At 42.0% G+C, this 13,076-nt stretch overlaps 1 protein-coding gene across 1 annotated transcript in view; it reads right to left on the reverse strand.

Moving 5' to 3' along the window:
• Window positions 1-13,076, reverse strand: part of slc25a21 (solute carrier family 25 member 21) — an 89,268-nt gene that overhangs the window by 5,853 nt on the left and 70,339 nt on the right. The window contains exons 4-6 of the mRNA XM_084568958.1: window positions 12,663-12,746; window positions 3,387-3,453; window positions 2,545-2,604 (exon numbers count right to left, since the gene is read on the reverse strand). Coding sequence (XP_084425084.1) covers window positions 2,545-2,604; window positions 3,387-3,453; window positions 12,663-12,746 — 211 coding nt within the window. The remainder of the gene's footprint in view (window positions 1-2,544; window positions 2,605-3,386; window positions 3,454-12,662; window positions 12,747-13,076) is intronic.

Below are 13,076 nucleotides of genomic sequence, written 5' to 3' on the forward strand. Positions count from 1 at the left end.
GTCTCCTGTCAGTGGTCATAATGTTATGCCTGATCGGTGTAAGTTGTGGCTATAAAAGTGCATCTAAATTTATATATTTGAAATTAGCAAGTAAAAGTAAATGCTGCAGCACTATATGTATTTGCACTCGGATGCATTTCTTCATGTAAGAGTGTGTGTGTGCGTGCTCACAGAGAGGCGTAATGGGAACATGTCAAGAACGTGTCTATAGCTCATTACTCTTTCTGCCTCTTTATCCTGCTGTCAGAGCCCCGGGACCCATCTTCTCAGACATGCCTCACGATGTTTACACAGCCATCCAGCCACGTTTTAATTCCTTATTTGTATTATTACCGTGTGTGTCCTCATTAATCAGCGTGAAGACATTCAGCTGTGCTGTGCTGAGTAGTAGAGACGGAAAGAGAGAGAGAGAGAGCGCCATTCATTCAGAACCAATTCACTTGCACTAATAATCTGATGTGATTAAAGTACTGGTGGAAAAGGGGTCAGAGGCACTTGAGGAAGAGGAAGGGCAGGGAGATGATAGCGAGAAAGAGGCGTCGGAGGAGGAAGATGGGGGAAGATGGGACGGTGATGGATGGGACAGGTAAACATTTCTCCACCAGTGGCTGTGAAAACAAGCTGAGGATGTTCGCCGTGCCGGGGCAGCTCTGACACCGAGTTACAGGTAAGTCATCCATCATGGCTGACGTTTGGCTGCCACCTGAATAGGTGACCGCACCCCAGCAAACGTGATTCTGTCTGGAGTCCATGCAGCAGAAAGCTGATTACTCAAGAAGGATGAAACCACTTGTATATTCAGGGCCTGTGGTGTAACCAGTCTGCAGAATTAACAACCGCCGGGCAAACACACCGTGGAGTCCGTTAAAAAAGGACATAATTGTGCGTGCGGTTATTTTGGCTCTACTCCAGCACGCTGGGTTTGAAATGAAACAATGACTATGAGGTTTTTAAGATCAATTGTGTTCACGTCACACCAGCATTACGCGGTGGAAACACACTATAATTAGAAGCTTTGACACTGTATCGATAAATTTTAATGTTGTATTGCGCTGCCAGATTAGCTGTTGACATGACACGCACGGGCTAACAACGCCTGATTAACTGCTTCAACAATCTGGCTGTCAGACGCCTCGGAGGACGCCCGGCATGTCAGAAATTTTACTAGACTGTCTCTTGTAGTTTGCAGTTCCACGTGTCTGACATATTTTATCATTGTAGAAGTATCTTACATGTGGCTAAAACAGTACTCTTTAGGGAGACTGCTGTGATCTGAAACAGATCTCCACTGCAGACAGAGTCAAACTGCTCATCTTTTGTCAGCAGCGACGACGTCAAAGTCATCCAGTTTCGGCGCGCGCTATTCAAATAGTCAGGAGACAGGACTGAAGGGCGGTTGCTTGTTGTCTCCGGTCAAGAGCGTGACAGTTTAAGGTCTGGGCCATGCAGATGTGCTTATAAACCCATCTTGTACTTTTTATTAACTCAACGAACAAGATGGCTAAAATGCAGAATCGGCAGAGCTGCGAGTCTTCACTTTGATCTCATACTGTACTTTCATTTCTAATCCAACGTGCTCTTAATAAAGATCTGAAAGAGTAAAAAAAGATTTATTTATATATTGAATTTATTTCCAATTATGTCACGACAAAACAATGCATCTGTAACAAAAAAGCTGCCAGCCACACTAGATTAACACCAACCTTCTGTACACTCTTGCCGCGCGCTGTTTTGGAAAGGAACGGCGAAGGTTTAGGACGACAAATAAGGCCATTAAGTGCAACCCCGATCACAGCTGATGACCAGCTGATCTGTAAGCCGAGCGCCAACTACACACCCAACCTCGAACACAAAGGAGTCTCTTTGAGTGCGACTGCATACGTCTAATTCCTGAAGCTGGAAGAAACTTTCGGTTTCAGAAGCAGCAGAACTGGATCTGAAATCATTCGGACGCAAGCTATTACACAGCAGCAGTGATAGTCCTGACATCTGAACATGTCTGTTAGACATCAAGGAATAATTCATACGCGCTTAACACTGAACTAAAGTTGTCACTTTAATTTTAATTTGTGAATATTTATCGTGTCCAGGGTGAAATGGCTTCATGAAAAAAAATAAAGGCTGTGATTGCAGCTGTGTTAAATATTATTAAATAATATTAAGCACACCAAACAGTATGGACGTGTTTAAAGCTTAGTGGTGCCAGAGACTGTATGCTAGAGTCAGCAGGTAGAGTAGCCACATAAAGAAAAACATCCAGAAAAATAAAGTAAAATCACTAATAATTTTCCTTTCTAGTCATGAGTTACTGTTACATGAAAGAGCACCGAGAACTGTACGTTGACAGGAGAATTTACATTTATTTTAATTCGCTTGGCTGGTACAATTATTCTTGGCATTTGTCTTTGTTTTAAAAGGCTTTGGCGGGTGAGCTCAAATGTTGGGTTTTGACTAACGTTCTTCCTGGTTCGCTGTATGCGTGGGTTTTCTTTTTTTTCTTTTCACACGGAAGTGTATTCAGGTGTTTCTGTGCGCAGGACTCACCACCGCCGGAGACAAAGGTGTCAAATTCAGCAGCTTCTTGTATTGCTCAAAGGTGAAAAACTGTGGAGGAAAGATCGGGACAAATAGAGCTGTCATGACCTGGCATCTCTGCACACATCAACAAAGACAAAAGACAAACATGAAGCCACTTTAAAAAGCAACCGTTTCTATCTCAACGTATATGAAAATGATGCACTACTTTACATTTCAGACCTCAGTCTCTGCGGAGAGAGAAAAGTCTAATCCAGAGTCTCAGGAGGAGACAGATCCTCTGATTTGTTTATTTGAGCAAAGGGCAAAATGCCAGCGGAGGCTTTTCAGCCGAAGCTTTAATTTGCTTTAATTCTTCGCTCCAGACATTTCTCACCATCGGCTAGCTTTGTTCGCCGTGTGAGCGATTACCCCATCTTCTCAGTGTGAGTGCTTATTTTTAAAGTTCACACGTCCCTCGTCTCCAGCATCTCATTACAGCTCCATGCCAGGCATCAGGCCCCCTCTGTGCCCCTCCTCGACCCGCCCCCGCGGCCCCGTCACCCCATTACATGTTGGTTAGCGCCAAGCGGGAGATGCTAAGCCTCCTTACAAATAACAAAAGATGGCGCTGAGGGGAAGGCTTCCTGTAAACGCTTGTAAGTCAATATTTGGTAGCCCAACAGAACAAACAGGAGTGGCTGAAGAGGCAGACATGGAGGAGGGCGTCATGTGTTTAATCAACACGTGTGTACCATGTTAGGGCGACTGTGGTTTGAGTGTTTTCATATGGCAGTGGTGGAGCTCACAATGAAACCAGATCCTGAGCTTTGCAGCCTCATACAAACAGACTTCCACATCCTTTATCTCACCTTGACTGCCCTCTTCGGTGTCTCTGCCAGAATTGGAGGCAAGATTCCCTTGTAGAAGCCAAAAACTCTGCAGAGAGAGAATGTTAAACTTTCCAGTTAGTGACAGGGTTCAGTTCAGTTCTTCAAAAAGTCAGTAAGGACCTTATAAGTTGTGCAAGTGATTCACTGTGCACTGTAATTTTTATTGATTCATTCATACTAAAACTCATGGCAGTGCAGTCATTTTTCAAGGTAAATCTACATTAAACTGAATTCCCAAGCAAAGACAAACTCGACTACAAAGATTCAAGCAAATTGCTCTTAGATCTTTCTAATATGTCAGTACAAATCCTATTAATTGCAGCTTTTACATAGACAGGTTTCCCCGCAAGATTTGCTATGTTATCCAAACTATTAAAAACTATTTGTGCAGAATATAAAATGTCTGCACATAAAATACAATCGGTTCACCTTTAAATTACCGTAATAACGTGACAAACACCAGCAACACCAGCAGTCTGTGCAGTTCAGCTCATATACAGGAATACTAAACAAGATGCTGTAGAGATATGGACAAATGTGTGCAAGATTAAATGCAGTATCAGCAAATACATCTAATTTATAGTAAACCACTGATTTTCAATCAAACTTTGCTAGCTAGCGCTTACAGAGTTAAGCTAGTTCACGTCACGTCTCGAGTCGCTTCATCCGGGTTTTGACCGATAATTTAAAATCTCCATGATCTAAAAGATCAAGGGCACAAAAAATCGGGTTTTAAGAAGTTTTTATTGGTGAACAACACGACGAGCTTCACACCCTACGTGAGGTTAAACTGAGTGCAGATCAGGTGAGCGACAGGTGTGTGTGGGAGGTGAGTCTAGGGGGAGGCGGTTTTGGGAGAGGTGAGGGAGGAAGAGATGCTTTCGGGAGCAACAGGAAAAACAACGAAAGCAAGACGTGGTTTTAAACGTGCAAAAATATTTCATTTATAGGTATGAGACCATGGCGGAGTAAATTAGACCCTGGCGGGCCGCTGTAGTATTCCCATTGCATGGAAAACCCTGGACACCGGTATATTTCAGTAATAATCTAAATAAAAATGCCTCATACAACCACCAACAGACGAGATGGAATTTCAGAAAAGGAAAATACTAGCGCCCAATAACCATGTTTTCTCTGGGTGGATTAAATATATTCTATTTCTACAACTGTGTCCGATGGGGGATGAACTTCAGATGACGGGACGAGTTTCCAAGAGGGACAGAAACATAGTGTTAACAATCAAAACAAAAAAAGAAAAAATAACAAGGCTTGAATCTACATGGACTCTTTTATATAAAGAAGTCAGCGTTCCCAATCAAGTTGGGAGGGAAAACATCATCTTCTTCTTCTTCTTCTATGTATATTCCAAACAGATTTGATGCTCCACAGCTGGCAGAACCACTTTGCACATGTCAAACATCAGATTATTGTATTCAGCGTCCCTGCAAACAGTTAAATCAGAATCCCTGATCAGAAGAGAAATGTGGTCAATGAGGGGAGACCTCTCAGTGTGATGCAACACAGTTTAAAAAAAAAAACACCCAAAAAACTGCAACCTTCAAAATAAAAGGAGCTGAAGCTGCAGTTGTTAGCGCTGTCCTGTGTTCAAACCTGCCTGTGTGGGATTTTCTTCGCCTCCCTGTCCCAACCCCAAAGCCTAAAGCGTAAGTAAGCACAGCTGACGGATAGATGATTTAGAATAATAGTGTAATTAGGGTAATTTTACTGTTATTTCACTATTATTCCAACGTTATTTTATTTTGTAATCGCTTTTGATATATAGGCTTGCGGTAATTATTTTCTATAGCACTTAGCTGCTGTGTCATTTTGAATTTCCCCTGAGGTGGTTCAGTCAGGTTACATCTCATTTCATCTTGCACTCCCATACCAAGTTTGGGTAAGAGACAAATAATTGAAGATACTTGTGCAGAGGAGGCTGATTTCTTAAAGGGGAACTATCGTTTTTTACAACCTGGACCTTATTTCTGGCATAAAATATGATTCTTTACTCACCCATATAACTTTGGTGTCTTTTGGAGTCATCTGGACGATATTTACATCCGCGTATATCCATATAGTGGGAGTGAATGGGGCACCGAAACGCAGCTTCTAAATAACGCATTATCTGCCATGAAACTCATTAATTTCACCAATATTTTGTTATTACACGCTAGTGCTATTCCCGTTGAGTCCCTAGTTACCTGTTATCTATTCTCGGACGTGCAGCGGTTTGTTGTTCTTTGGCAAGGTCCAGGTTGTAAAATACGGTAGTTCCCCTTTAAATGTAGTCAAGGCTCTAAAATAGCTTGACTTCCAGAAACCCAGAATACATTTCTAGTAATACAACCATCAGGGAACCATTCATATCTGTCAAACCCATTTCTTACAAATTTATAACACATGCTCTTGGTAACAAAATAGTGTTATGATGAGTGTTATTGTTTCAGACTCGTTGAGTTCAAGCTACAAACGGCATCAAAATTCTCACTTAACGTTTTATGATTTAGATTCGCAAGCACGCTGATGTGACATTTTCTCAAAAACACAATTTCTAGAGCAATCAAATCTCCAACAGTACAAAATATCTAAACTGCTGGACCTGAGCACAGAACTCACAATGCGGAAACAGAACATATATTGCTGCTGTTTGGCAACATCACTAACATATATTTTCAAACCACAAACGCTGGTAAACAAGCTCTGCAGGAACATGCAGAGGAAATGATTTAAGAGGGGTTTTCAGCATTTGATCTGCTGGATATAGCAAAAAAAAACGGTAGCTGTATAATTTGGTAGTTTGCCTTTGCTCGATCATGTGTCCAGCCATGATTTAAAGCCCACTCAGTGCCAGGAAAAAATCATAAAAAGGAAATGTAAGAATACATGTAACTATATAATGTGTTATATTTAAATAAACAGCCTGGTTAGAGTGATAGTTTTACACATTTATGCATGTACACAAATTTCTTTCTTTTCAAGTTCAGAATCATGCATGTTATACACCGACCAGCCACAACATTAAAACCACTGACAGGAGAAGTAAATAACATTGACCATCTTGTGACAATTCAATTTTCTGCTGGGAAACTTTTGGACCCGACATTCGTCATGATGTTACTTAGACATGTAGCACCCACCTAGACCAGACCAGGCACCCCCACCCCATAGCAATGACACTCCTTGATGGAAGCAACCATCCCCAGCAGGATGCAGCCTGACACAGGCACACACACAAAAACGCTTTAGGAACAACTAAAAAAAAACAAAAAACATGAAGAACAGCAAATTCACTAGACCCCAAACTGATCAAGTATCTGTGGGATGATCCACAGAGGCCCCTCCCCTCAACCCACAGGACCCCACTAACAACATTCTGTTGCCAGACACCACAGGACACCCTCAGAAGGCCCATGTCCATACTCTGATGAGTCAGGACTGTTTTGGAAGCACAAGGGAGACCTACACAATATAAGGAAGGTGGTCATAATGTTATGCCCGATCAGTGTAAATGGAAGAAGATAGTGTGTTTTCTGTTTTGCAAAGTGAGCACAAAGCGTGTTTCCTATACATTTAGAAGTGCACACATACGCATTTCCCACCACCTTCAGTTTGGTGAAGACATGGGTTGGAATAGTTGTTTTGTTTGAACTTGTGTGGTTTACACCAACAGGGCCAGGCTGATAATGTCAGACAACTTGTCAATCAAAGAAAATTACACAGGTACTGACCTGAGTTTTAAATGTTTTCAGTGTAAACTAAGCTTTCTCTTGCAAGTTTTTATTTGTTGAGCTGAACTAAATGTGGCCCACGGGCCAGACCATGGTCACAGCACACCTGAAGCATTGGATACTATTGAGTCATTAGCCTTTGTGTTGATAACAAACTGCCACTGGCAACAGCAGCTACTTTCTACTGCCCTCATTCCCGAAATGTTGTTTTAAGGGGATTGTCTCAAAGTGGAACAGGTAAAACTGGTCCAAGTCTTTAAACAGTAGAAACAGTAAATGCCACATCGTCTATGTACATTTGGGAATTATTACAGATGTTTAATGGAGTGTACGGATCAAGTGATAACAACACAACAATTATAATTATTCCCACCTTTAACCACCTTTGGCTATTTAACTTATCTGATCAGACACAAGGATTCAGTAGCATAATAGGCACCACAGATTATGTCTGCACACTTTGTGGAATATTTTTGGCACATATTTAACATCCTGATGTGTGAAATGTGTTTTTTAAGAGATAATATTTCTCTGAGAGCCAAGACAAGTTCAGGCGGCAGTGAACCGGAGGGACCAAGGAAATTAACCAGCGCATAAACAGTCAACAAACCTGTTGCCATGGAAGAATTATTTTATTTTGCGGTTGCAGTCAAAAGCTTTTCAGTTTTCTACACTTCCTTGTCTATTCACAGTGTTTTCCATGAGCACATATTCCATTCATGGAAAATGCAAAATCGAAAAGTTGTTTACAGCTTTGCTGGTTATACTTCCTGGGTATTGAGCACTCTTTTTCAAAGGCCATGGCCTCGAATAAAATAAATACTTTGAATTAAGACAGTCCAAAAGCCCAGTCTGACGTACACTTGACAGTTTAAAGATAAACGTATTAATATCAAAGCAGCAGATTTGGCATCTGATGCTCACATGATCAACAATGTGATTCAAATAGTGACAGTTGAGTGAGTAATACAGGTGCTTATTTTTATCACCTGCCTCTAGCTATGTACATATGCAGTAACGTCTCCTAAAATCTGGGTAAAATGTGTAAAATGATTTCTCCTTTGATCCAAAAGATAATGTTTGAGACGTCTCTTCCTGCTATATGCATATGTTTCATTCAGTAAATCCCACAAAATTCCCCTAAGTGTTAATTAACTCATCTATGTATTGTCTGCCAAACCCTGCTTGGTCACCTCAGACCTCCAAAAACCATCAAAAACACATCAGTGTGCCAAAGTGTCGCATGCTGTGACACGTTCCTTCATAATAGTGTACTTCAGTTTATTTTAAGCCTATCAAAAACACACTGCCCTATCGCATTACACGCTTGAGCTAGAGCGATAAGCGTGTTGATCCACAAAGAAGCCCCTATAAAACAAAAAGCTTCTTTATTATGGAGTCAGTGATAGAATGAAAGGATGAATTTGTGACTTAAATATAAAATTTGTTCCCAAATGGAATAAAATAGGTTTGTGACTGTGAGCCACAGACGAGGTTGGGAAGTTGAAACTGATGATGGAGGAACTACATCTTTGTTGGTTTTGGCCTTTCACTCTTTAAAACCCAACATGGCGCCAGCAACACGTTTGCGCATGCGCACTTCGGATTAGCGTACTTACGTTACGCACTGCGCTATCTGAAAACTTTCAACAGTTTCTGAAAGCTGATGAGACGTTGAGCTTTGCAGCCATTATGGTGTCATTACGGTAATTTCACTTGCGCCTCTCCTGGAAGGTTTTTACACTCTCATAACATGCAGTTATAGTTCCAGGTCAAGTCTGGAAAAACTGGGTAATGCACTTACTCACAGGACATTTTCTGACCTTTTTATTGTTGAAATAAGCAAAAAAAATAGTTCATTAAAAAATGTGTTTACTGTCAGCGGCCTCATCTAACCAATTTCAAACAAGGTCCTGAATTTTGGTCTTTAAATGAGCACATGACCAGTGTCCAAGCTTTCAGGCGATAAGCATAAGAGAGTAGTATATTGATAGTGAACACAGATCTGTGGACACAGAGGACAACGTGGCGTGACCGACTGTATCCTGTGAACAGCAGCACCAGCTCTGTTGTGGCAACATTGTCTATAAGTCAACAGAAACGATCGTGGTCGATTAGGTACGAGAGTAAATATTTTTGCCCCTGGCACACATTTCAACTGAATACAACCCGAGAACAACAGGCCATGGCACTTGACAGCCCAAAACCTCAGCAGCGAGGCCACCTTCCAAAAACAGCAGTGAACCGTGACTAATTGTCAAAACACTTGTCGTCATGTGACAGAGCCAACGTATTTCATCAACACCTGAAGTTACACAAATCGCACCGGCGCTGGCTTATGGAGCCCTCATATCGGGATTATCGCTGAGGAAAATCCTCGCCAGAAGCCAAAGATGAATCCCTCGCTTTTTTTGTGTAAACAAGTTATTTCAGTCGGACGGAAGGCCCTTCCCTCTGCTCTCTTTGTCCATGCAAATGGTGGCCACAGATTTCCCGGGTGTGGTCAGGCTGGGGAGCCACCAGGTGATGAAGGAGGAATGAAATTTGCTACAGAACAAATATGGCCTCTAGTGAGTGGCCGTCATTTGAATCCTTATTTGATTGCCAATGTAAAGTACACACTAAGTCCCCTTTTTTGTCTTCCCTAACCAAATGGCGTCCCGACACAGAGCGAGGGACGAGGGGGGAGCCGAACGCGTGTGTGCGTCAGCGAGTAGGTGTGAGTCTGTGTGTGCCCGTGTGATTTGGCTTTCATTTTCATAAACCTTTCCTTTTTTAACAGCCTCCCTCCATCTGGAGAGGAGCGTATCAGCGAGAGACCGACACACACACACACATAAAATATATAAATAAAAAACAGCCAATAATAAAAGAAGTTTAACATTAAAAAAAAAATGTGTAAAAGTACAAAATTACGGACTGTGTGCTGCACTGCTTTGACCTGAAATATGAGCCACCACAGGGAGCATTTTCTCATGTAAACAACCGGTATGCTTCATCTGCAAATATTTTCATTTTCCCAGACTACTACTTTAACCTTGACATTGTCACTAACAGGGACGACGCAGCATTAGGCAGAATTCACAAAATGTTTTTGCATTGCAGGGCCCACCTAACCAATCTAAAGGGTTAAAAATAAGATTTAAAAGGGCGTTTAATGAGTTAAATTTATATTTTTTATATGGCAAGCATGTTTCGAGTCACCAGTTTAACATTTGGTGGTTATAAATTGTCTTTTTTTATAACCTAAATGTGGAATTTGCAAATGCGTAAACCAAAAGGTATAATTTGTAAAGAATTTTACTAACGCAGAGACAAAGGTATGTGACATTTTTCAGGAAATGCCAAGAGTATGACGGTTACATCGATAGCACTTAAACCGAAGCTTGCAGCTTAGCTTAGCATCAAGACTGGAAATGTGTGAAAGCATATAGCCTGGTCCTCCCCAGCTGTGTCAGTATTTCTTTGCAGTATAACTAAAACTCACTTCTGAACATGTGACTTACTTTTTCAATCTTTGGAAACTAGATAAGCCATCTCTATTCCTTTAACCTGACGGCTGCTTTATAAAAACACTTCCTGCTTCAATGCAGCGAAATATATGTAATCCACAGGACGCGCTATATCTGCACTTCTTCACACTTCCATGGATGTATGTATTTTTTTGCATGGGTGGTCCCAGCTGCAGACGACCCCGCAGCCCCCCGTCCCCGCGGTGTCAGTTCCAGGCATTAGTCACCGATCTACAGTATTTCAAATATTCTCCCATAACACATGGACCTTCTAATATTCCTGTGGCCATGCTTTTGGGTCCTGACCCAGTCTCTGGATACCACACCGGTAAAGAATGCTCCAGAATAGAGTCTTTTTTGTATTCGTCCAGACGGAAACACTTAACACATGCTCGTGCTGCTGCGCCCGCATGCAACAGCAAGAAAAGGAGTGTGGCCTGTGAGGCAACAGAGTGCTGGCGAGCAGAGTTCACACTGTCACACACTTACGAGCAAAGCTACGGGATTTCATGCCGGATTTTACGGATTTCCAGTCGACGTGATGTTAAATTTCGGAAAATATCGTCTTTAATTTCTCCCCTGCGAGCGTTTTAATGTATCATCTTGTGTATATAGTAAATATATTAGGTCGAGTTATTGTGTCCGGGCTTCCGTGTCTTTCCTCAGTTCAATCGCTGTGCTGAAGTTGTGAGCTCAGGTTTCATCCCTCATCGCCTCAGAAAGGAGAGCGAGGCCTGGTGTTAGCTCAGTCCTGCCATGAGCTGACGGGAGATGTTTATTTTTAATAATAATTCTACAACAGTGAGGCCTAACACTATTTATATAAATTATAACTAAGTGGTTTGGCCTGGAGGTTCTCCACAATGTGCTACTGGGGAGTGATTATACACTCAGCAAAAATATACTGTTAATGATAATTGGTCGACAAGAAAGTGGATCTTCTGTCTTAGGGGACTCTCCGCCGCATACCACAGCTTTGTTACGTGAGCTCACAGTAAAAGAGCTTTCATAGGGTGGAAGCCACGGAATTTGGCAAACATTGTATTGTGCCGGAAAATTCTCTAGAAATTCATACATTCCCGAGTCCGGAGGGACCCGCCCAAAAAGCATGTAGGCAGAAAGGCGTTAAATATCAACACTGTAAGCGCGCGTGCAGGAGGAAGAGGGCATAGCTACTGTTGCAGGAAAAAAAAAAAAAAAGAAAAAGAAAATGTCTGCTGAACTCCAACCAAGTGAGGATTTCCAACTGTCACTTAGCGGGCCTCTCGCCGCGCGCTTCGCTCACACCTCGCAGCAGATCAACTTTATATTCGCAGTAAAGCTGTCGGCTCGCCGTAAACAAGGCGAGTGGCAGCCACTTTCTCCTACGCCTGCACTGTCTCACAGACCTGTCACGGTGCAGGGAGAGGAGGTGGGCGCGCGGCCGGGTGACTGTCTTTAGTTAGGCCGCTCGTATCCGATGTGAGACACAATGGAGGATAATATGCGACGTGCTGCACAGATCGGCGACTCAGTTACACTTGAATAAAGCAGCATGTTTGGTCAAATGCATACTTTTGTATTTCCAATATAGGATAACCGTGACAGAAAAAATAAGTAAATACAATTGGATTAGTTTCCTGTTTAGTGCAATCAGTATTTCTGATATAAAATCCCTAGATATTAGATTATGTTGGACGGGAATAAGCAGTGTCTAACATTACTGGATTAGGCACAACCACTGAGCTTTTTTAATTTCATTTATTTGCATTTGAATCAATTATTTCTAAGTTTTCTAAGTAGATAATCTTACTTGTAGATAAGGAAATTAAATTACTAATAATATTATTTATTATTTTACAGGTAAGTAAAGCCACTTTAACACTAAACCAAGGCCCATCTTTCTTCCTGCTCTCATGTGCAGTAAAAAAAAACGTATGTCTGATGTTGCCAAATGTCTTGAGAAACCTTATGCATCATTTACGATCTCTCTTCTTTGTCACGGAGTTGGCAGCAACTGCTGCCGATCACCTTACCCTTCATTGCGGAAGATCGTCCTGAAGCAGTCGCCCAGGCTCCTGTAGCTGTTGGGGTCACTGGTTCCTCTCTGGATCTGGAACCTGCAACGACAAAATAATTCCTAACGTTTAAAATCATCGATTCGAGAAGCGTGTAACGTCTTTGCTTCCCGTTGCAGCAACGCCGTGACATCTGCGCACGAAATACACACAGTGCAAATCCAATCATGTAATTAATGAGCTCATTCCTTCTCCTTATTTTCTTCGCCCGCTCCCTTTCATCTGCACTTTTTTCCTCCTCTGCTCAAATGAGAGGCTCCTACTACCAGGTCCCCTCAGCGCAGGGGAGAACTCAAACATTTATTTAACCCAACCGATCCAATTAGCCACCCAACACCCCAGGACCAGGCCTTTTGCAGCGAGGTTTTCGGC

This window comes from Chelon labrosus (assembly GCF_963514085.1).
Source record: "Chelon labrosus genome assembly, chromosome: 20".
NCBI classification, from domain to species: Eukaryota; Metazoa; Chordata; class Actinopteri; order Mugiliformes; family Mugilidae; genus Chelon; species Chelon labrosus.